Consider the following 21,960-nt stretch of genomic DNA (forward strand, 5'->3'; position numbering starts at 1 on the left):
ACCCAAGTGAAATCCCACAGAATCGCTCAGGGCTTTCTTCCCTGGGAGGAAAAGACTAGGTCGGACAGGTGAAAGCCAAGGTCCGTGTGCCTCTTGCTGCCCTCCCTGCCGCCTGCTGGGGCATCTGCCGCTTGCATTCATTCCGGAATTTCCTCTGAAACAAAAATTGACGTTTGAGGGGCTTTTCTGGCTGGGGGGTTGCTTTTGTCTTTGCTTTTCCTCAAGGACAGTAATCAAGGGCTCAAGCTTCTCAGAAGACAGTCACGAATCCAGAAAGTCCTCTGAACAAATGCTCAGTGTGTCCCAGGCTCCACTTCCGCTCACAGCGTTTATTAAGCACCTACGGCATGTCAGACCCGCTGTCCTGGAAAACCAAGGCTTCCTGTTTCAGTCCGTTCGACTCCATCCAGCTCCTCTCGTTGCTCTGCTCCAAACTCAGCCCCAGCCCATGGGGTGCGGAGCCCCGGACCCGACTCACCTGAATTGAGGGTTCCTGCGTGGGGACCGTAGGTATTCTAGCATGTTCTTTCTTCACAGATAGATGGCCTTTCCTGTTAGTGCTCTAGAGGGGGCAGCAGAATCCGGAGAGAGAGGCTCTGGTCTGGCAGTGTCCCTCATGGGTGGGGGGTAGGGATGGCGGACGGGGAACAGGGAGGGCACTTTGGCGCCCCCGTCTGAGCCTGGCTGTCCTCTGAGTGAAGAAGCCACACCAGGTGACTCTCTCTCTCTTTGGGAAAGGGGACTGTCGACTTGGGAGTAGGGACAGTCCACTTGTCCCTTGTGGATGGCAGGTCAGGACAAGCCCAGGGGAATCCCTAGACAACTGCTGTTTGGGGCCGAAATGAAAGTGATTCCAAGCACCTCCTGAGTCCGAGGCAGGTGTGCTCCCCGCCGGAAATTCCATTCTACGGAGCCCATCCTAGCTTTCTTCCTCCACCTCCTCTTTCAATCTCCAGGAAAATTGGAACCACAGCAAAAGAAGACCCCTGAGCAACACTGACATCTCCGGGCTCCGGGGTGCCTCTGGTCCCTGCAGAATCCTCCCGTGGGGGGCAGGAGTGCCTGGTGCAGGAGACGTTACTCAGACCCCGCAAGAAGCTGGTCTGCATCCCTGTGCTAAAGGGACACAGGCCTCACACCACCTGCTGGAGGGGACCCCACACCCCCCACCTGCCTTCACTCTTGCAGGAGTCTATTTGCATTGGTAATAATGTTTCCTCTTAGCAGGAGGGAAACCCGTCCCAGCCTGTGGTCAGCCATGAAAGGCATAAGGTGCTGCCCTGTGCTGGGAGCTGATTGAAACTGGTTGAACCTCCCATTGTTCTCCGGACAGCCCCTCTTACAAGCAAATTCTCAGACTGTGCCAAAGCACTGGGCATCCTAGCATCCCAACGGTCAGAAGGGACCTGGGGTTTGGGGCTGGTTGGGAGGGGAACATGTCACCAGTCAGCTACCCCGGCGAGGCGGTCATCTGGCTGGGCCCGAAGCCCCTGCTGCCTGGGAACACACAGCTCCTGGGGCAGCTACTCCCTTTCTGGACAGCCGGCAGAAAGTGCTCCCACCGCCCACTCTGGTTTGCAGGACATGTCTCCGGAGAACATTCTCTCCCGCCCTCCTTCGGACGGCTCTCCTGTCGGCTTTTACGGGACATGGAGGCAGATTCCCTTGTGTCCGGCCTGGGCACAGCCTGCCATTCCGGTTCCTGCGCCCGAGCCACTTGCGGCCAGGTGTCTCTGCAGGTCCCCTGCCCCAGACCAAGGAGAACAGTAGACGCTGCAGGGCTCCCCAAGGACAAGTTGAGGTCAAGGCCTTTGCCGCCTCCCAGCCATCTGCAGTAGAGACCCTGCCGGGCGCTTTTTGCCTGTTTGTGAAGTACTCACCCCAGCGCGTCGAGTTAGCCAACATTCCCGCACCTCCCAGGGGGGAAAAGAGGATATTTTTTTCTTGCGGTAAGAACGTTAAAGGGCTACTCTCTTAGCGAACCTCCAATGCCCCAGACGGTATGGTCAGTGTATTCACCTTCTCACGGGAGGCCTGGGCCTCTGACCCCGTCACCCAGGGCCTCTGACCCCCGTCGCCCACTCCTCCTGTTTTCTTCGTTTCCCGCTGCTTTACCGCTTGTCCTCATCTCGCCGGGGCCTCTCGTGAGCAGCCATGCTCTTTGCTCGACCGCCAAGGGCCCGGCGTGGGCGCCACGGGGGTCTCACCCGCTATCATTTTCAGGGTCCTCCCCCCAGAACATGAGGCGTCAGAAGCATGTCTGGAAGAAACGAGTTTATTACAAATCAGTGAGATACAGGGTCTGAGAGTGCCCTTCCCAAGCTCTCCAGATGCTCCCGAAACATTAGTGGCATGAAAGCAAGGTGCACAAAGCAGGAACTAAGCTTTCTACGATGCTGCTTCGCATGCACTGGTCCCCACGGGAGACACAGAGGTTCGGGGGACCAATCCCGAGGGTGGAAATACATTGTTCCTAAGCGGGAAGGCAGCGGTGGCGGCAGCAGTCCTCCAGGCCAAACCACGACCTACGTCCTCTTCCTAGCTCTCTGCCCGCGCAGGGACAAGCACGGAGCGTGGCTGGGAAGACTGGCTGCTGCCTGCTCACGGATCTGTGGCATGGGTTCAGGGGAGAGCGTGGTCCTGCTCCCGGCAGAAGTGCCCTGGAGACGCGGGCGGGTCCGGGAGCCGCCTTAACCTCCGGGAGCCGCCTTAACCTCCGGGAGCCGCCTTAACCGGGGAACTTGGCCAGGCGGCGCCGAGCCTGGCCCAGCCGTGCCAGCCGCTCCTTCAGGAACTTCCTCTTGTCGCTGGTGTCACTGCGCTCCTTAAGGAGCCAGTTGTAGGTGTCCTTGTCCTGGAGCAGCTGCAGCATGGCCTTCTGCAGCTTCTGCCCGTACACTTGCAGGATGAAGTACTGGATGATCAGGGGGATGTGGCTGGAGATGCGCGTGGTGGCCTCCTGGCGGGGAAGAAGAGGTCACGGTCACCGTCACGGAGGGCTGAGGGGCCAACGGCAGCCTGTGAGCATCGGGCACGGCTGGGCAGGTGAACGCCCCCGGCTGGGCCTCCAACCCAGCAGTGTCCTCTGGGGAACCCCCGGTGCAGGGAGCGCCCCAGGCCCGACGCCGCCTCCCCCGCCCGGGAGTCCTGAGCACTCGTGTTCCTTCTGATCAGAGAGGATAAAATGGGCTTGTAAAGGGTAAATGCACAGACTGAGAACAAAAACTCCAATTTCAACGGATTTGCAGCTCTGCTGGAAAGATTTTAAGACTTGGTTTTTAATCCACATGAAAATTATTTAGCAGACAAAAGGGCTGGGCTGTCAAAAGCCACTAGGGGCGTCCTCTGCTGTGTCTGCGTGTCCCAAGTCAGTGTCAGCCCTTCCTCCTCACTCCTCCCTGCCTCCTCCTTCCGCAGGCCCCACCTGTCACTGAACGCCTCCTGAGACAGGCTGATGTCCCTTCCCTGTCCCTGTGCCTCCGTTCCTTCCTCCAGAAAATAGTGAGACTCTGAGCACCTGGCCCCACGAGACAGTTAAAAAGATTAAACAAGCTGAAAGGGAAAAGCTGGAAGAGAGGCCAGGCGTGGACTAGGCGCTCAGTGAAGGCAACCCAAGAGGCCATGCAGCAGAGCTGGGACACAGCTCTGGGCTCCAGGGTGACAGTTAGCGAGGGATGTGGCCTGCTACCACAGCACGCGGAGGGAAGGGGACAAGGAACCAGCAGGAGATCCCCCAGACCGGCCGTGTTTGTGGGAAACCATCTCTCCGGTAATGGAGAAGAAATTTCTGAGTGGTGACAGTCAGCTGCCTTGACCCTCACCTACCCACGGAGCCATTGTGCCAATCCCTGACCTGGGGACATCTGCCCGATTTCACGAGGAGCGCACCAGGGAGACAGACGGCTGCAGGGACACCTGCGTCCTGACCACAGAACAGCACAGGCCCTCGTGCAGCAAAAGGGAGTTGAGGACGCAGATGGGGTCAAGATCGTCAGCTGATGTTAAACTAGGGAGAGTATCCTCCATTTTCTGGAGGGCCGGGTGCAAAGGAGGGAGGCCGGCCGCAGATTCGGACGGCGGGCGGTCCGGCAGGAGGTCTGAGATGCGGCATTGCTGGCTTTGAAGGTGGAGGAGTGGCCACGCACGGAGGACCCCGGGCGGCCTCCAGAAGCTGCACGGGGCCAAGAGACAGATTCTCCCCTGGAACCTCAAGGGGGAGCACAGCTCACTGAAACCTTGCTTTTAGCCAGGGAGGATCATACTTAAATGGAGAAAAGTAGCATTCTCGTTAGATTCAGATAAGAGGAGGCTGCCTTCTGACTCCGCGGTTGTTTCCAGTCGCATTAAAAGGATCAGAACACGGAGCTCCAGGTGTGAAACTGGAAAGGGAAGGGGGAAAACGCACAAGAATCAGCTGCAGAGACCATATCGACAGCAAACAGAAGACGAAACAGAATATGTGTGCCCAGTCTACGCAAAGAGAGCGTTGAAACACTTCCGAGGCTGCCCCCGAAGGAGATCTTCAAGCGGAGACACCCTCGATATTCCTGGACAGAGAAATCTCCCATCATGAGGATGTCGAGTCTCCCTGGCAGACCGGTCAAGGAATCCAAGCGCCGTGAGCACGTCGGCACCCCCCCCCCCCCACCGCCGTCTCATCCGGAACGGGATAAGCGAATCCGACAATTCATACTGCAATGAACAAACAAGAACGGGCGGAACATTTCTGCCCAAGGCCAGGTGGGCCCACAGTTCTCAGCAGCATTATCCGGCCCGAAGGGGCAGACACGTGAAATGTGCACAGCCAGGTGAGCGGATAAACCAGATGCGGTCGGTCCCTACGATGGAAAGTCACTCGACTCTAGAAGGAAGGCATTCTGGCAAGTGTCCCAGCAAAGACGAGCCTTGAGGACATTATGCCAAGTAAAATAAGCCAGACACGCAGGGACAGAGGTTGCACAGGTCTACTTACACGAGCTACCTTGAATACGAAAATCCACAGAATTGGAAGGTAGAATGGGGGAGGATCGGGGATGGCAAGAGGCGAACTCCGTGTGTCATGGGGATGAGGTGCGGACCGTCCTGGAAGCAGGCAGGGGGTCAGCTGCACGACAGTGTGAGTGTGCCTGAAGCCGCTGACCAGGACACATAAAGACAGTTAAGATGGTAAATGTTACCTGATGTATATTTTACTGCACTATTTGGGGATATCAGCTGCACTAAACATTTAAGACTTGTATAAAAAGCTGCACATGTAATCATGTCAATACCGACTTAGGAAAAGGAAACCAATAGAAGAGAATTCGGGATCTAGAAAAAGACCCCAGGACACAGAGGAGGAGGGTGACTGATTAAAGGCATATTATGCACCAGCAGGCCTGGCATAGGGTCTTCAAGTGATCGTTCAAGGACAACCAACAGCCATCTAGGGCAAGCCTCATTCTGGACACCGTGTAATTCCAAGTGGATCACAGTGTAAATATAAAAGTTGAAATGATATATTACTTTTAATGTATAGACTTTGTTTCTAAATCTCAGAGACAAAGGCCAGCAGCGTTAGTGGAGACATTTTGACAAAAAGTTTGGAAGCCCCACAAGGAAATAACTATTAAGCCCAACTCAGAAATCTAGAACACACCAGCATGGTCTGAAACCACCAAAAAGAAAGTCACCAGGCAAACGAAAAACTCTGGGGTATTTGCACCACAAATCGCTAAGCTCTGAGACCCTGTTCTGCAGAGAATTTTTGCCGGAAGCACAGTTTCCTAAATAGGAGACAGAAATAGCTCTTGCGCTGTGAAACCACACCCCACCTCTCTGTAGTAACAGAAAACACAACAAGAGCTTATGTTCGACCAGTTGCCATGTCAAGAAGCCAACAACTTCAGTGGAGACCAAACTGCCAAGTGCAGGCCGTCTGTGGGGGAGAATTCATCAACGTAACGGAGTGTGCTACTTTCGTAGATCACTGTGGCCCGGCCAAATCGCTCAGTTAATTCAATCAAATGCTAACTTAGATATTTCTATATTTTGTAAATGTGTTAACATCTCCAGTCAGTTGACTCTGAGTAAGGGAGATTATCTGAGATCACAAGGGTGGGCCTCACCCAATCAGCTGAAGGCCTTAAGCGCCAAACAGAGATTTTCCTGAAGAAGAAGAAAGCTTTCCCTTGGACGATGTCAAGAAACCAGAGAAGGACCTCTTTTGGGGAGAAGGGAGGGCTCAGGACGGGGTGGGTGGGGGACATCGTCCACCATCAACTCAGTCTCCTCTCGGGATTCTGTCTGTGCATTGCCTCCTCTAAACATCTCTGGGAGGCCCACGACCAGACAGGTAGTAGGCATAACTGCGGAAGAAGCCAAGGTGCATGGGTGCCTCCTGACTAGCCCTTCACAGGACTCACTCATGTGGGCACACGTCACAGCATCTGCAGGCAATGGAGTCTGACGTCTCTGTCCCATAGCAAGGGCATCTCCTGGGAGCCCATTAGAGATGCACAATCCTCACCCCACCTCACACCTGCAACCCACATCTGCATGACAGCCAGATCCCGGGAGACCTGCGTGCGCTGTCGAATTCGAAAAGCCTGAAAGCATCCACATACTGACTTGATGGAGATCTCTGGTAAACCGAGAGATGCCTATTTGCTTTACCTGTCCAGACCCTGACCCATCTCTGCGGCTCTAAGGTGGCGTCCTTCCCCAGCATGAACGACACTGCTTTCCGCATTCGTTGAAATGGACAGCAGCCACCAGAGCATGTATCTCTGTGAGTCGCTTCTACTGGGAACACAGCCATTGCCCACTGACGTTGAGCAGAGGGTCCTACCCATGCTTATCTCACTGAAGATTCACAAGAACTGGGAGGAAATACCACTTTACCGAGAAGAAAGCTGAGGCTCAGAGAGGTCAATTAACCTGGCCAGGGCCACACAGCCTGTCCATACCAGAAGTGGGTGGCTCCGAGCCCCGGCCTCTGCTTACCTCTCCAAGGCACAATGTCTCCACGGAGCTTCCAGAAGGGCCTGGAAGACGAGCCGACCGGTGGTCACCGTGCATAGACCGGTAGGCCAAAGAGGCATTCACGAGACAAGGACACAGACTGAAAACCGGCCTTTGGAGGTGCCCACGGGCTTACCTGATGGTACGCCATCAGATGCTCAAAGATCTCAGACAAGGAGATGTTTACTAGAGAAAATTCTTCAGTGGTCATCATGCTGTTTATCTTCTGGTTCTTCTTTCCCTCTTCCGACTCCTTCTCTCGGACCCTCTGCAGCGCCCGCTGGTACACTTGGTCCTGGCAGTAGACGATTTGCTCCATTTGGAAGTGAAGGCGGATGGACTTCTCGGCTTCCTCTTCTAGCTCAAATTTAATGTCCTCAATTTTGGACTGCAGCAAGAGAGAAGCACAACGAAGGTCCCTCAGAAACAGATCACCGGCGCAAGGAAGGAGGTCCTCCGCAGAGCCCATGGCCAGCTGGCTCCCAAGTGAGCCAAGACAGCACCCCACACTGGCTTGTCTAGGATGGGGCTCCCACCCTGGCCGGGCGCGGAACCTCCCAGGAGCCTGGACGCTCCTCCTGAAACCCAAACGGGCTGGCTTGTGGGCCCAAGGTCTCAGCTCCTGTCTTTCTCTTTGGGGGGCTTTCCCATCGAATGAGGACTATAGGCCCCATCAGAGAGCTCGTGGGGATGAGAGCGGGGCCAAAAATTTAAGTCAGTTCAATTCTGCATGCTCCATGTCCCGACAGTCTGAAGAAACTGGCTGGAGCGTCGATCTCTCACCCAGACAGGATCTGGACTCCCCGGAACTCATACTCAGGGCCACCAAGTGTGATGCAAAGTGCTAGGGGCACCCCAAGGCCCAAACATTTTCTTCCATGCTCATTCCAGAGGTCCAGGCAGCAGAAGTAGACCACCCCAAGCCTCCCCAGCCTGTGCAAGGCCAAGCTCATCTTCCCAGCGATGCTGGGTGCTGGGGGGCAAGGTGTGTGTTCCCCCAAATTCACAGGTTGAAAGCTTAATCCCCAGTGTGATGGCATGGGGGGGTACTTTAGGGGGTCAGGCCTGGCCAGTGAAGCCCTTACAGATGGGGTCAGCACCCTTGTAAGAAGAGACAGCAGAGTGCTTTCCTTCTCTCTCTCCCTCCCTTTCTCTCTCTCTCTGTCTCTCTCTCTCTCTCTCCTGAGGATACAAGGAAAAAGCGGCCACGACAAGCCATGAATTGGGCCCTCAGCAGACGTGGGATCTGAGCACCTCAGTAGGAGCCCTCCAGCCTCCGGAACGTGAGGGTTCAGTGACTATCACGTAAGCTGGCCAAGGCCACGCTCTGGGCCACGTGGGCCCGGGCTGAGCCGTGGGGAGCCCTGTTTCTGAGAGTGGACCGGGGAGGTGTGACTTCCTCCTGCCTCTTCACTCTCCAAAGACTCCGGGCATCCCTGCGGCTTCCACAGTGAGTTTCAAGGTGAAAGCCGTTGTGATCAGAGGCAACGGGGTTCCTTCCCCGGGGACTATGGCTCTCCTTCGTTTGAGTGGTTTTGAGGATTTGGTTTCTATCCTCCGTCTCACTCGTTCACCGGCCTCACTGCTTCCGACCAGACCTCACCGGCAGGACCACCAGTCAATTCCACTACCGAGCGGGACTCTTCACTTCTCCAAACACCCAGTAAAGTTGAGACGGTCTTAATGCAAGAAATCTACTTTCCAGAATCAGGCTGACATTATTATTATTATTATTATTTTAAATAACATGCGGTCAGTTTTACCTTGGTAGTTCGGTAGAGGTTGAAAAATTCATCAAAGTTTGCTTTTGAAATACCCGTGAAGGCGGCCTGGACCATATCTGAGGAAAAAACAAGATTCATTCATCATCGCACATTGCCAAAAAAAAAAAAAAAGAGGGTGAAATATCCAGAAATGAAGTTTCCTCCCCTCCCTCCTGCCGTGTCTTCCCATTCTGGGACATACACGTGCCATTTTTGCTGGAGGCTCTCTGGCTTAAAGTCTAATAGTCCCCTGGTGTATTTCGCTGACATTTAAACTTTGCAGCCTGGGGCGCCTGGCTGGCGCAGGCGGTTAAGATTCCAGCTCTAGGGCGCCTGGGTGGCTCAGTGGGTTAAAGCCTCTGCCTTCGGCTCAGGTCATGATCTCAGGGTCCTGGGATCAAGCCCCGCATCGGGCTCTCTGCTCAGCAGGGAGCCTGCTTCCTCCTCTCTCTCTACCTGCCTCTCTGCCTACTTGTGATCTGTCTGTCAAATAAATAAATAAATATCTTAAAAAAAAAAAAAAGATTCTAGCTCTAGGTTTGGGCTCAGGTCCTGATCTCAGGGTCCTGGGATCGAGCCCTGCATCAGGCTCCACATCCCACAGAGAATCTGCTTGGGATTCTCTCTCCCTCTGCCCATCCCCCTTCTTGTGCTTTCTTCCTAAAATAAATAAAATCTTAAAAATTTTTTTTTCACCCTAAACAAAGATAGTTGTAAAGAAATATAATCTCTGGTAGGCTATAACTATATAAATATTTTATAGTAAGACACAGCACTGTCACATACATCACTGATTTCTAAATGGCCGTGTTATTTATTTGAAAAAAAAAAACACATGAACGTGGTCTTATCATCAGAAAATTTACATTTTTTAAAAAGATCTTATTTACTTATTTGACAGAGAAAGAGAGACAGCAGGAGAAGCAGTCTCCTGGGTGGTAGGAGTATCTCTGGTTCTAACAAGGTGACCCTTGGTGGGCCCTGGACAGTTTCAGAATGGGGGGCCTGGTCACCAGGAAGATCAAGCCTGGAGGAGAAGCCTGGAACTTACAGCGCCCCTTTGCCACCCCTGGGGAGGAGGGGAGGGGCTGGGGTGGAGCTGATAATTGATTATGTCTTTGTGATCATTGATTACACCTCCTTTAAATCCCCTAAGTGACAGGGTTCAGAGAACTTCCAGGTTGGCAAACACACCCATGGGCCAAGAGGGTGGTACCCCCCGCCACAGGACAAAAGCACCCACCCTGGGGCCCTCCTAGACCTCCCCTATGGATCTCTTTCATTCACATCCTTTACAGTAAACTGGCAAAGGTAAGTACATCCTTTAAAATAAATCAGCAGAGATAAGTAAAGTGTGTTCCTCATCCTGTGAGCTGTTCTAGCAAAGTATAGAGCCTGAGGAGGGGGCTATGCGAACTCTAATTAGTAACATGTCCATCAGAAGCATGGACAAGGTGGAGAGGTCCTGCGGGTCTGAGCCCTTAAGCTGGAAGATGGGTGCTAACTCAGGGTCAGAACTGAATTGAAATGTTGAACCAGAGAATCAATCGGGTTCTTGGGAGGTTAAGAAACACTGCAGGAGGGGAGCTATGGAGGTCGGCACTGGTTTGGGTGCAAGCCTTTCCCTCCCCTGGAAATAAAATGCCTAAAAGCAAAATCAAGAACTCACCCGTCACCGTGTGTAGCATATCCACAGCAGGCTCCTCCAGTTCTTTGATTTGCTGTTTTATGATAATCTCAAACGTCTTGTAATTGACAAACCCTGGCAGCTCTCTGCCACGATACCGATTTTCAAATTTCTCTATTTGTTTATATATAGCTTTGTAACCTGGAAAAGAAGGATTTGGAGTTTACCATCGGAACCTTGGTTTTTTTTTTTGTTGTTGTTGATTTGTTTTTGTTTTTTAATACAATATCATTCTGGACTTTCTGAAAACACAGAGAGGCAAGGGAAAAAAAATCAAATTTGATTTGCAAATGGAAAAAAAAAATCAGGGTTTGCAGTAATAAAATGGATCTCAAGACCATTTTCCTGAAGTCATCTCAAGGCAGCAAGTGTGGAGCCAGCATGTGAGGTCAGAGGACAGTGAACCATGGGAGGAAGGAAGGAATTTTCTCTTGGGGAAGAAATTCTATAGCTGTTTACCAAAGAAATTGTATCACCATCCAGAATCCGTGACTCATCACACATCCAAGTATCCACGTACAACAGCAGGAGTAGAAATTGTTCATAGATCAGAGGAGACAACAGAGTAACCAGATACATCACATCACTGTTTGCTACATAAAACACTTTGTTTCTTCTTTATACTTTTGCAATTTTTAAAATTCTCAACAAACTGGACTACGGAGGATACTTCCACTGGTGCACGATGAGAGAGCTCTGGTTTCTCTTTTTGAAGAACTAACCAGGAATCGTGGTCTGGGTCTCCTCTTTTCGTCAGGAGAAATTTTCTCATAGGCATTTTTTTTTTAATCGTGATATACTTCACATACTAATTCACCCTAATAAAGTGTAGAGTTCAGTGATTTTTAGTGCATGAGGGACATGGTGCAACCATCCCCACCAGCTAATTCTCAAACACTTCCATCATCCCAAGGAACCCTGTGCCCATCAGCACATGCTCCCCACTCTCCGCCCCCTGCAGCCCCTGAAAACCACTAATCTACTTTCTATCTCTATGGATTTGCCTGTTCTTGACATTTCATATCAATGGAACCAAAGATCCTGGGGCTCTCTGTGTCTCACTTCCTACACTTAGCATGATGGCCTCAAGGCTCATGCATGTTGTACCAAGTTCAGTGCTCCATGCTTTTCCACGGCTGAGTAACAGTCCATGGTCTGCTGTCAAAGGCTGAATTGTGACTCCCCAAAATGGGTATATTTCAAGTCCTAATCCCTAGCACTTCAGAAATGTGATTGTGTTTGGAGATGGAGATGATCAAATCCCATCTGACTGGGGTCCTTAGAGGAGGAAAGCAGGACACAGACCCACACAGGAAAGTCACAGGGAGAAGGCGGCATCTACAAACTGAGGAGAGAGGCATCTGGAGAAACACGTGTTAGTCGTCCTAGCAGGTGTGAGGGGGCTCTCCTGTGGATTTGGTTTGCGTCCCTCTGATGGCTAATGACACTGAGTCTATACCCGTGCCTCTGAGCCATCTGTACGTCTCCTTTTAGAGATATGACCACTCTAATCCTTTGTCAATTTTTAATTTGGATGACTTGGTTTTTTTTGTTGTTGAATCCGAAGAGCTCTTTGTATATTCTGGATATGGGGCCCTTACAGACATGCGATTTGCAAATATTTCCTCCTGTTCTGTATGGGGTGGGGAGGGGTGCCATTTGACACACACAAGTTTTTAATCTTGATGAAGTCCACTTTGTCTGTTATTCTGTTGGTCATCCATGCTATAGGCGTCCCGTCTAAAATCCACTGCCTATCCAAGGACATGATTCAAATCTACACTTTCCTCTAGGAGTTTTACCATTCTAGGGCTCACATTTTGGTTTCTGAGTGATTTTGAGTTTATCTTTGCATAAGGGGGGACTTAGGGGTCTAAATTCATTTACCTGTATGTGGGTCCCCAATGATTTGCAACTGATCATTTGTTGGGAGGAATTTAGCATCTTAAAAAAATAAGCTAATTTCTCATGGGCTATGTACTGTCATAAACTTGCTGAGGGATGGCTGCATGGGGGGCTGCCAGAGGTCGTCTCCTTGAAAGGGACAGCGGTCCCTCCCCGATGGAAGGTCTCCTCACACGGTGGTGTGCAGCCATCTGTGTTGTGGGGTTAGCTCCAGGAGCCGCGCGGGAGCTGTGCGGATGGGGCGAGGACGGCTCCATTTTCCCAACAAGAAATGCTGTTATTAATCTCCTGCTGCCCTCTGCACCTCCTCCAAGGAGCAAGCAGGACTGAGAGGTAGGGCCTGGAATTGGGTAAAAAATGCATAAGGTATCTTCCTCTGTCCCAAGCTCAAAGCCAAGAACAGAGGTCAAAGGGAAATTCTGGTCAGCAGAAATCAGTCATGGTGTGTCCTCCACGGGTGTCGTCTGAAATCCACAGCTGACCCCTGCTGGCCCGAGCTCAGGCGGGTGGGCTGGGTCACGTGTGGTCTCCACGCCCTGCGCCCCGGCGCCCCCATCACCAGCGTCCATACCAACCGCACCCCCTGCCCCCCTGCGATCCCCCCTCCCACTCCAGCCCGCTCTCCAGGTCACCGGTGGCACCCCGGACTCACCTTTCTGGAACGCCTTCTCAATCACAGTGTTCCATTTGTGGAACTCGTTCCGGATTTTGGTAAAGAGCCGACTGTCATTCTCCCCCACAGACTCCTCCCCTTCGATTAAGGAGTTGATGTCGTGGCTAAAGGCATTAATTTTCTGCCAACAAGGAGAGCATAAGGGTAAGTGGAGGTATTTCAAACACACGTGGGGGCGTTGGGAGGTCTCGTGGAGGCAGAAGACAAGTGAGTCTCTCCTTGCTCCCTTCCAGGGGCAACAGACCCCCACACTCTGCCCTGACTGCCTCGGGTCTCAGGGAGCACATGTGACACCTGTCACTCCCTGCCCACCGTCCCTTCGCCCCAGCTCCTCTCTGGGGCCAAGAAGGCAGACCGAGCCTGGGTCAGCTTTCGGAGAGCAAGAAGAAAGTGCATGAGGCACAAGATCCCTTTCTGGACAAAGACGTGTGACTCCTGGACTCGAGGCAATGTGCGACACTCACGTCTATCAGAAAAAACATCTTTTCGTGCTCGTCTTCGGGCACATCTGAGCCGTACTTTTGTAACTCCTCCGTTATTTTCTCATGATTTTCCTTTATCTGATTTTCAAGCAGGGGCAGAGTTTTCTGAGGAAAAGAGAAAATAAGGCACAGGCATGAATACGGACCGGGAAGGAGCGGGAGCTCGCAGGCCTCCCTCCGCAGGGTATGCCCGACTGCCTGGCTTCCTCCTGAGAGAAGATGGGGGGGCGTGTTAGCAGGTGCTGATGCCACCAAGCCCTCCCCATGTCCCCGCTCCCCTGGGGGACAGCCTCAGGGAGGCACAGAGGCTACCACTCCGCGTGGAGCCTGCCGCCGTCGGAGAAGGAACGAGTGGTTCTGTGATCACGTGACCACCACTCTGCCCGCAGATTAGAAAGAGCCGCTCGTCTCAGGGGCTCTGAAAAAGCGGCCATTGGAGCCATTTGAGATCCCACCACTTTCCTGCTGTCCACAGATGAATGGTACTGGGGGCTTCTGTGCCTGACAACGTGGTGGACGGCGGGCACCAGCTCCGTCTTCCACCACAAACATCAAAAAATGCTAGTTGACATGGGGAAGACACCACTGGAAATGCATCAGTGGTGGGCAGGGGCAGGACGGACACCCGGAGGCATGGCTGGGTGACGTAGGAGGCCGGGGACGAGCAGAGCAAGAGGAGAACCAGATTTGGCCTCACGGGGCATCTGTTGCAAAGAAAAGGACTTGGCTGGGGCTAAGAGTAAATCCGGCGGGCTCGCTGGAGGCAGGGAATCCAATGAGCCGGCATCTTCCTTCTCCATAAAGCCGGGACCCCAAAGAGCCAGGCTCTTGCTGTGTGGGTCAGCTAGGAACAGCCCCGCCCTCCCTCCCCATTCTCGGGGACTGCACGGGACACCTGAACCTGGAGCTGAGCAGAAGAACATAAAATCAGGACTGATAATCTGTGACCACGAGCCAGCCCTCGGACAGGTGTGCCGCCCAAACCTGCACTCCGTGAGGCGTCAAGCAGAGAATCGGCAGCAGGCCCTTCCGAGGGGCTGGCAGGAGCCAAGGCTGCCTTTCCCTGGAGAAACAGATTTCAAATCTGGGGTTCTCTGAGTGGCCAAAACAGCCCAAAACAGGCCCAGAGTCAAAACCCGAAGCCAAGTCGTCATGGGGGGTGACCGGCAGAATCCAGGGCACCAAGGCCTCTGACCTGGGAATTATCAAGCGCAAAATGCAAGAGAGACGTGTGCCAAGAAATCTCTTTAAGGGATCGCAGACGGGAAACCGCAAGAGGTTCTATCCATACAAGTTCTGAGAAAAAACCCCAGAGAGACCTAAAATATGAAACACTACGATCATCTCAACGAACAAGGCGTTATGACAGCGGCCAGTAAGGAGAAAGGGAACGTGGGTGCAGGGCCCGGAAGATTTTCATTTTTAATTAGGCCATGTGGATATCGCCTGCGGGCTCCCACCCAACGTGTGGTCCTCTGACCAGCAGCGTCCGCAGCACCCGGGAGCTTGCTGGAAAGGCAGAGCTGCTCTGGAGACCCACTGACCCACTCCTGCAACATCGCCTGCCCCCGGGATCATCAGTGGGTCACTCAGCCTGCGCGGCAGAGCTTCGGGTTTGCGGGGTTCTACTCAGAAAACGGACCGCTCTGCCCGTGCTTACACAGATGTGCATGATGAGCTCAGAGGTCAGCTTGTCCGCCAGGCAGGGGACTGTGGCCCTTCCTTCCTCCAGAAGAACCCTGCGGACAGAGCAGAGGAGACGGTGCACACATCCACCATGGCATGGCCAGAAACTGCGAGTCAGCTTTCTGCTGCCCACAGAGTCAAGCGACTTCCAGTGGGCACCCAACCGATGGGCCGCACCGGTGTGCACGGAATGACGATGCCCCCGTCGGACTTATTTCGGACACTTTGAGTGGTAGAGGGCTGTATGCAAGTCTTGAGTCACTGTCCCGTATGCCTCAAATGAATGTGACACGGCATGTTAACTGACTGCAATGAAAATTAAAAGTTTAATGTGAAAATGGTGTGGGGCGCCTCGGTGGCTCAGTCCATTACTCATCTGACACTTGGCCTCAGCTGGGGTCTTGATCTCAGGGTTGTGAGTTCAAGACCCGCGTTGGGCTCTGTGCTGGCCATGGAACCTACTTAAAAAAAAAGGGGGGGATAGGGGTGCCTCAGTTGTGACTCACTCGGGTGTGAGTGCCGGGTCCTGGGATTAAGTCCCGTGTCTGGCTCCCTGCTCAGTGGGGAGCCTGCTTCTCCCTCTCCCTCTGTTTCTCCCTCTTCCCATGCTCTCTCCCTCTTTCTCTCTCTCAAATTAATAAAATCTTTGAAAAAAATAGTATAGGTGACCCTTTCCAGCTGATATATTAAGCGTTTACAACCTCCGGCTATAAAACCTGATCTTTATAAAAATGCACGTGGTCGCCTACCAATAAGTTTTCATAACACACACACACACCCTTCTGGGTGTAATACGTGCAAATCTACGGATACGTGGTGCCATAGGGCTTCACTAAAACACACTGGTGAGTGCCTACAGAGGAGCGTGGCGGACACTGATGTAGGGGACGCACCCGTCCCTAAGACCAGAGCCTAAACCACAAGATGCTTGGAGGAAGGAAGGCCTATTCTCATTCTACCCAAATCTGTGTTCGCTGAGTGATTACAGGATTCCTTATATTTTAAAAGACTTTTTTTGGACGTTTATTTTACAGGGCAGCAGGGAACCATGATTTTACAAGTCTGTTTGTGAGGGTACACTCACTCACAGCCGAGTATCCGTTTCCACACCTGTCAATTTTTTAATTGTGGTAAACTGTACATAAAACTGACAATTCCCTGCTGCGCCACTGATTGATAATCAGACTAACGCGGACACATTTGATTTGATTTGAAAGGCCACATATCATACATCAAATACATGTACCTGGTCAGCTTCTGGGCTTTCTGATTTTTCCCCCCTATTTTAAGTCACGTATGTTTTTATTTTGGCAGCAGCACCACACCAGAGAAATGACTGTAGCCAATTCCCTCCTTATCTAATCCTTGAAAGGCATTTCTTGGTAACTTTGTCAGTTCCTCTTCTGGTCTTCCGGGGGACTCCCACGGTCACTGCCAAGGTGCAAACGCGGCGGATGTCTGCTTTTGGGCAGCAACCCTTCTCCCCAGGTTTTGGTTTGCCCTTGCGAAAACACGGCCGGGTACCTGAAATGTGGGTGGTCTTCAAAGAAGTCTCTCTCTTTCTGCAGAGCCTCGGCCAGGGTCACCTGGTCCTGGATGTCTTGCTGGCCCCGGCACTTGACGATCATGTAGCCCTTCTTCAGGTGACAGACAAGGTTCTGTGCCACGTCCACCACCTTGCTTTCGGTACCTCTGTCCACCAGGTCAGGCTTTGTCAAGATTCCTGGAAGCCGGAGTCTTCCGATTAGAGGCCACGCACCGCTCCCTCTCAGCCTGCTCGAGGGCACACAGCAGGACCACCATACGGGCAGAGCTCCTGGCCAGGGACCGAACCACTGCTTGGGCAGCGCAAAGATCACGTGCCCCCGTGGGCAGCTGGGGGGGCTGGCTTCACCCAGGTCACGGGGAGGCCGGCTTCACCCAGGTCTTGGCCCTCATACCAGAGGCACAGCAGCATGTGTAATGACCTTTTACTTTTCTTTCTGCCCAACGGAAGCGTTCATTCTCTATTGGGCTGGTTCTCAAACTTCCCTGTGCCATAGAACCCCCTTCTTGAGGCAAATCTTAGAATGCAGGGTCTTGGGCTCTGCCCTGAGACCCTCCCTTTGGGCATCTGGTGGGCCTTGCATTGCTAAACATTTTTTAGCTCTTTCTGATGCAGGTCAGGGAGGTGTGGCCCACACCTGGAGAAGCACAGGTCCCCCCAAGACTGGCGGCCTCATCTGCTAAGCCCACCACAAAGTGAAGGTTACCACCTACGGCTGTTAGGCTCTTCAGTCTTCTTACCTATGGTCCTGTCTCCATCAGGGTCCACCTCCTGAGCCATGCTCAGCGCCTCTGTGGTGGCGATGTCCACGTTGCAGGGGACCACCACCAAGTTGATTGTCTCCTGCCTGAGGATGTACTTCCTGATGAGCTGCTTGGTCTGCGGCAAAGAGAGAATGTATGAGAACAAGGACAGGTCCTGACCTTGCACTTGCTTCGGGACCTCAGAGTCCCAGGGGTAGCTCCTCGAAAGAAATGAGCCCACAGCACGAGCCTGGTGGCATTGCCCAAGCCAGAGTGATGAGAAGCCAAGTTCGCAGCAGCAGAAACAGAGCTCCGGGGTCAGGGGCGGGGCGGCATGGCGGGGGTGGGGGGACCCCCTGATCTTAGCTCATGAACCACCTCCTAGGACTCCACAGCTGATAACCATAGGGAAAAACAAGATGCCCAGACATGCTTGTCTGTGCCCTAAATCTTTAACCCCTTGGGTGATATTCGCCAGTAAGAAGGTGTCATTAATCTTGTTTCTAATGCTTTCTCTCCCTACATAAAACCCCTTCCTAACACACATCGGCTTAGATACACCACCCGACGAAACTAATAACTAAATATGGGTCACCGTGGATACCCCACACATGTGTATAATGGATTTCTGGTTCTTCCTATTGGCCTCAGTCTCCCCAGGAAGCCTCCATCAAACTCCACCAACTCAGGTGGAGGCCATGGAGACCGCCACGCTGTCCCAATCCTCCTCACACTTCCTGATGTCCACTCTCCCGACTCAGCCCCAAGCCCACTGGTGTTTGGGGCACCACTCCACCCTCCGGAACGAGGCTTTACCTGGCGTCCGATGTCGGCCGGCTGATTGCCCACAGCCACCCTGGTAATGCCAGGGAGGTCTATAAGGGTCAGATCCGGGACGTGAGAGGAGCTGACCTCCAGGTTGATGAGCTCATGACTGATCCCCTGTCCTTCCCCAGCAATGGCATTCTGGGCTGGGGAAAGGGAAAATGAGAAAAAGTCAATACAGCTTCGAGCAGAAGCATCTCCCTACAGCCAGTCCTCCCGCGCGAGTCCCGGACAAGGCATACTGGGAGCAGACGCCCCATTCTGGAGCTAAAAGGAACCTCAAAGGATAACTCAAGTATCTTCTTTCCAGTGGCCAGAACTGTCTCCAGAAAACATTTAGTGAAAACATCTCTCGAGATCACCCTGACTTGTACCGGTCCAGAGTGGGGCAGACACTAAATCTTCCCTTTGACGCCATCAGGAAATTAACAACAAAGTAAAATGAAAGCAAATAAAAACACATGGGAACTCTTGAAACATGGTCTGGGGACTTATGGAGGGGAATTTTTCTTGTTGAGAAATTGATGAGCATTGGTATTCCCATACAGGATCTCATTCTGCTTCTGACTCCTTAATGATGAAGATTTCAAGACATACATGTATTTCTGGGGGGTCTAGGGGGCTCAGTCAGTGAAGCGTCTGCCTTGGCTTGGATCATGACCCCGGGGTTCTGAGATCGAGTCCCATAGTGGGCTCTCTGCTCGGTGGCGGAGTCTGTTTCTCCCTCTGCCCGTCCCCCTGCTCATGCTCGCTCCCTCTCTCTGTTCAATAAATAAAATACTTTTTAAAAAAGATAAAATGTATTTCATCAAATTGTTAGCTAACACCCCTGGACTCCTTTCCACAAATCCAGAATGCCTTTTTGGCTCGTTTTATAGCAATCAGGAACTCGGGGACAGGAGTGACGGTGACAACGGCATGTATGTCACCATTTAATACCCATGTCCCCAGTATCCACTGACCGGACACGCGGTCATGAGATTAAGTCTGGCCTAAGGGATAAGTGTGACGAAGTCACAGGAAACCTCCAGAAACTCCACTGGGAAGACAGGAGAAGCTCCGTGTTGGTGTCCCTGGAGCCGCGACAGGGGCTTTCCGTGTAGATCAGGCAGCATCGGGACTGATGGCCACACACAGTGGAGAAACAACAAGGGAGTCTGGCTCCTGACACTGGAACCCCCAAACCAGCTCTGGGCTGCCTGCCTCCAGACGTCCACGCGAGAGAGAAACAAAACGGGCAGATCACTCAAACCCCCGTGTTAGCGACCCACTGGCCCAAATGGCCTCCAGATTCCCTGCCATCACTGTAGGCGCGCTCTTCTATAGGGCGACCTTCTCCATCCAGAGAGTGTCCCACGGGACTCCCTTTGGCTGACAGGACATCACAGAATGGGTCCCAGGAGAGATCAAGAATTGGAGCACGGAGGCTCCTTCTCCCTTGACGCTGGGACCCCCCCCCCCCCGCCCTCCGCCACGTAAAAAGCCAAGCCTGGACTCTGGAGGAGGACGGCCACCACACGGAGAGAAGGCCTGGTCGTTCCAGCCCTGGGCTTGGGTAGGTGACCTACGCCGTCCTAGACTGCCTGCCCCTGTGAAGCCAGCTGGAGGGGAAGAACTGCCCAGCTGAGCCACGGAACCGCGAGAAGCAAACAGCTCCAAGCCACGAGGTTTGGAGATCGGTTGTTACGTGGGAAGGGCCAACTGGTATACACGGTGGTTTTCTGCCCCAACGATCACAGAGTAACATTCTATTAAACATCTTTCAGCTGCGGTCAGTCTATCAATGAGACCTAGTGCCTCCACCTTCATAAAAACCAAACTCACTTTTTTCTGCTGCTGAGTATGAGGTCATGCGGCTGTGAACCCACTTCCAATAACTGAACCTTAACAGTGACAAATGAGGAAGAAAGTCGGGTCAACAAGGGGAAGGCCATTTATTCACCTCATTCAGTCCTAGCAGCAACCAACAGGTCACTCTGGTCCCGACCGACTTCAAGCGCTATTTCTCCTTTCAGATGCTCTAAGAAGGCTGAGTGATCGGTGTGGTTTGCGTTCAGTGAGAACCCCCATCCGTCAACCTGAGCTAGGATTATGCACCCACATGCATTTCACTCTTGGAAGAAAAGGCCCAGGAAAAGCTTCTAAAGAGGGTTCAGGTCGGGGCGCCTGGGTGGCTCTGTGGGTTAAGCCAGTGCCTTCAGCTCAGGTCATGATCTCAGGGTCCTGGGATCGAGCCCCGCACCGGGCTCTCTGCCCAGCAGGGAGTCTGCGTCCCCCTCTCTCTCTGCCTGCCTCTCTGCCTGCTTGTGATCTCTGTCAAATAAATAAATAAAATCTTTAAAAAAAAAAAAAAAGAGGGTTCAGGGATGGTCCAGAATGCCTTTTCTCCAGGTGAACATGAAAGGGGCTCCCTGGGCCTACACCCAGATCCTTCCTCCATCCCACCTGCAGAGTGGGAGAGCCTTTGAGTAAGGGACAGATACTCCTTGTTTAAATTTTAAAATTCACATCACTCTCAGATCCTTACAAACAGAGCAACGAATGCCTGAGGTCAGATTCTGTCCAAAGCGCTGGTCTTAATGGCGGTCAGAGAAGAGAAGCTACCTGGGAGCTGGGACCTGACGCAGATGTGGTTGGGGAGGGAGGGTTCCCAGGGGAGCAGGACGGGCCCAGACAGGGAAAGGTAGGATCAGTAACAGATGGACCCCCTCCCACTTCACACAGGTGACCAGACATCCAAAGAGGCGATGACGCACGGACGCGAGGCCCTCACCTTTATTAATTTCTGCTTCCACCTCCGAGGGGTCTGAAATCTCCTTCTCGAAGTCCTGGTAACTCACTTTGCCCCTCCACTCGTCCTGGTTCGTGACCTTCTTCAGTTTAAGCACCAGAGGACATCTTGTAACAATCCCTGGAGACCATGTCCACATTAGTCCTGTCCTTTGCTTTGAGGGGTCTTAGAGGGTGGCCTTTGATGTTTCCATAATCATCCAGGCAGACCACTAAAACCTCCTGGTCTCATTCTCTGATACTGGGATGCTTTACATCTGGGTGGCCTTAGAAATATGCATCTGGACTACACAGCCCAGGTAATTTTTTGCTCACTAATGCTTGAGAGTCAATACTCTACGCTTCTCCCATCATCTCAGCATTTTGCCATCGGCTCCAGTGACCTGCCAGTGTTTCAGAAACCGCCAAACTCAGGCAAGTGTCCTCCATTATCCCCCAGGATACACTGTCCACTACCATCAGGAATGCCTGTGGCTCTCACCAGGCCCCCTCACCACCGCCCTCCTGCTGTAAATTTCCAGATCCCACCCTCCGCTACATCTGACCTATATTTCAAGGCCCATCTCAGGTCTGCCGCCTCCCCTGGAGCCTTCGTTATCCCTTGGCCTTGGCGCTCAAACAGCACCACTGACCAGAGCACCAGTCTTTACCTCCCACGAGGAGGGTCACTTCTTGAGAAGGGATTCAGGACAGACACCCACATGGTTCTGGGTGCCCAAATACATTTATGTAGACCTGCCACGAAGTGAAGTTTACATACAATACACATAAAAATGTGCCACATGACGGTGTGTGGACTGAGTCATGTCCCACCTCCCATTTTCATCCCTAACCCCAATACGACTGCATTTGGAGATG

The 21,960-nt window shown here is 52.7% G+C and overlaps 1 protein-coding gene across 4 annotated transcripts in view; it reads right to left on the reverse strand.

Moving 5' to 3' along the window:
* Positions 1 to 2,259: 2,259 nt before the first annotated feature.
* MX1 (MX dynamin like GTPase 1) overlaps positions 2,260 to 21,960 on the reverse strand; it is a gene marked incomplete at its 3' end in the record, with an annotated part of 29,450 nt that continues 9,749 nt past the window's right edge. For 3 of the 4 annotated variants that reach the window (XM_082721944.1, XM_082721946.1, XM_082721945.1), the window contains exons 5-16: positions 21,086 to 21,223; positions 18,304 to 18,458; positions 17,485 to 17,623; positions 16,723 to 16,921; positions 15,173 to 15,251; positions 13,495 to 13,617; positions 13,010 to 13,151; positions 10,435 to 10,593; positions 8,766 to 8,842; positions 7,139 to 7,390; positions 2,734 to 2,959; positions 2,260 to 2,695 (exon numbers count right to left, since the gene is read on the reverse strand). In XM_082721944.1, coding sequence (XP_082578070.1) covers positions 2,691 to 2,695; positions 2,734 to 2,959; positions 7,139 to 7,390; positions 8,766 to 8,842; positions 10,435 to 10,593; positions 13,010 to 13,151; positions 13,495 to 13,617; positions 15,173 to 15,251; positions 16,723 to 16,921; positions 17,485 to 17,623; positions 18,304 to 18,458; positions 21,086 to 21,223 — 1,694 coding nt within the window. Of the gene's footprint in view, positions 2,696 to 2,728; positions 2,960 to 7,138; positions 7,391 to 8,765; positions 8,843 to 10,434; positions 10,594 to 13,009; positions 13,152 to 13,494; positions 13,618 to 15,172; positions 15,252 to 16,722; positions 16,922 to 17,484; positions 17,624 to 18,303; positions 18,459 to 21,085; positions 21,224 to 21,960 lie in introns of those variants that run through there. The other variant, XM_082721947.1, reaches the window with a different exon arrangement.

This window comes from Mustela nivalis (genome assembly GCF_964662115.1).
Source record: "Mustela nivalis genome assembly, chromosome: 1".
Classification (NCBI taxonomy): Eukaryota; Metazoa; Chordata; class Mammalia; order Carnivora; family Mustelidae; genus Mustela; species Mustela nivalis.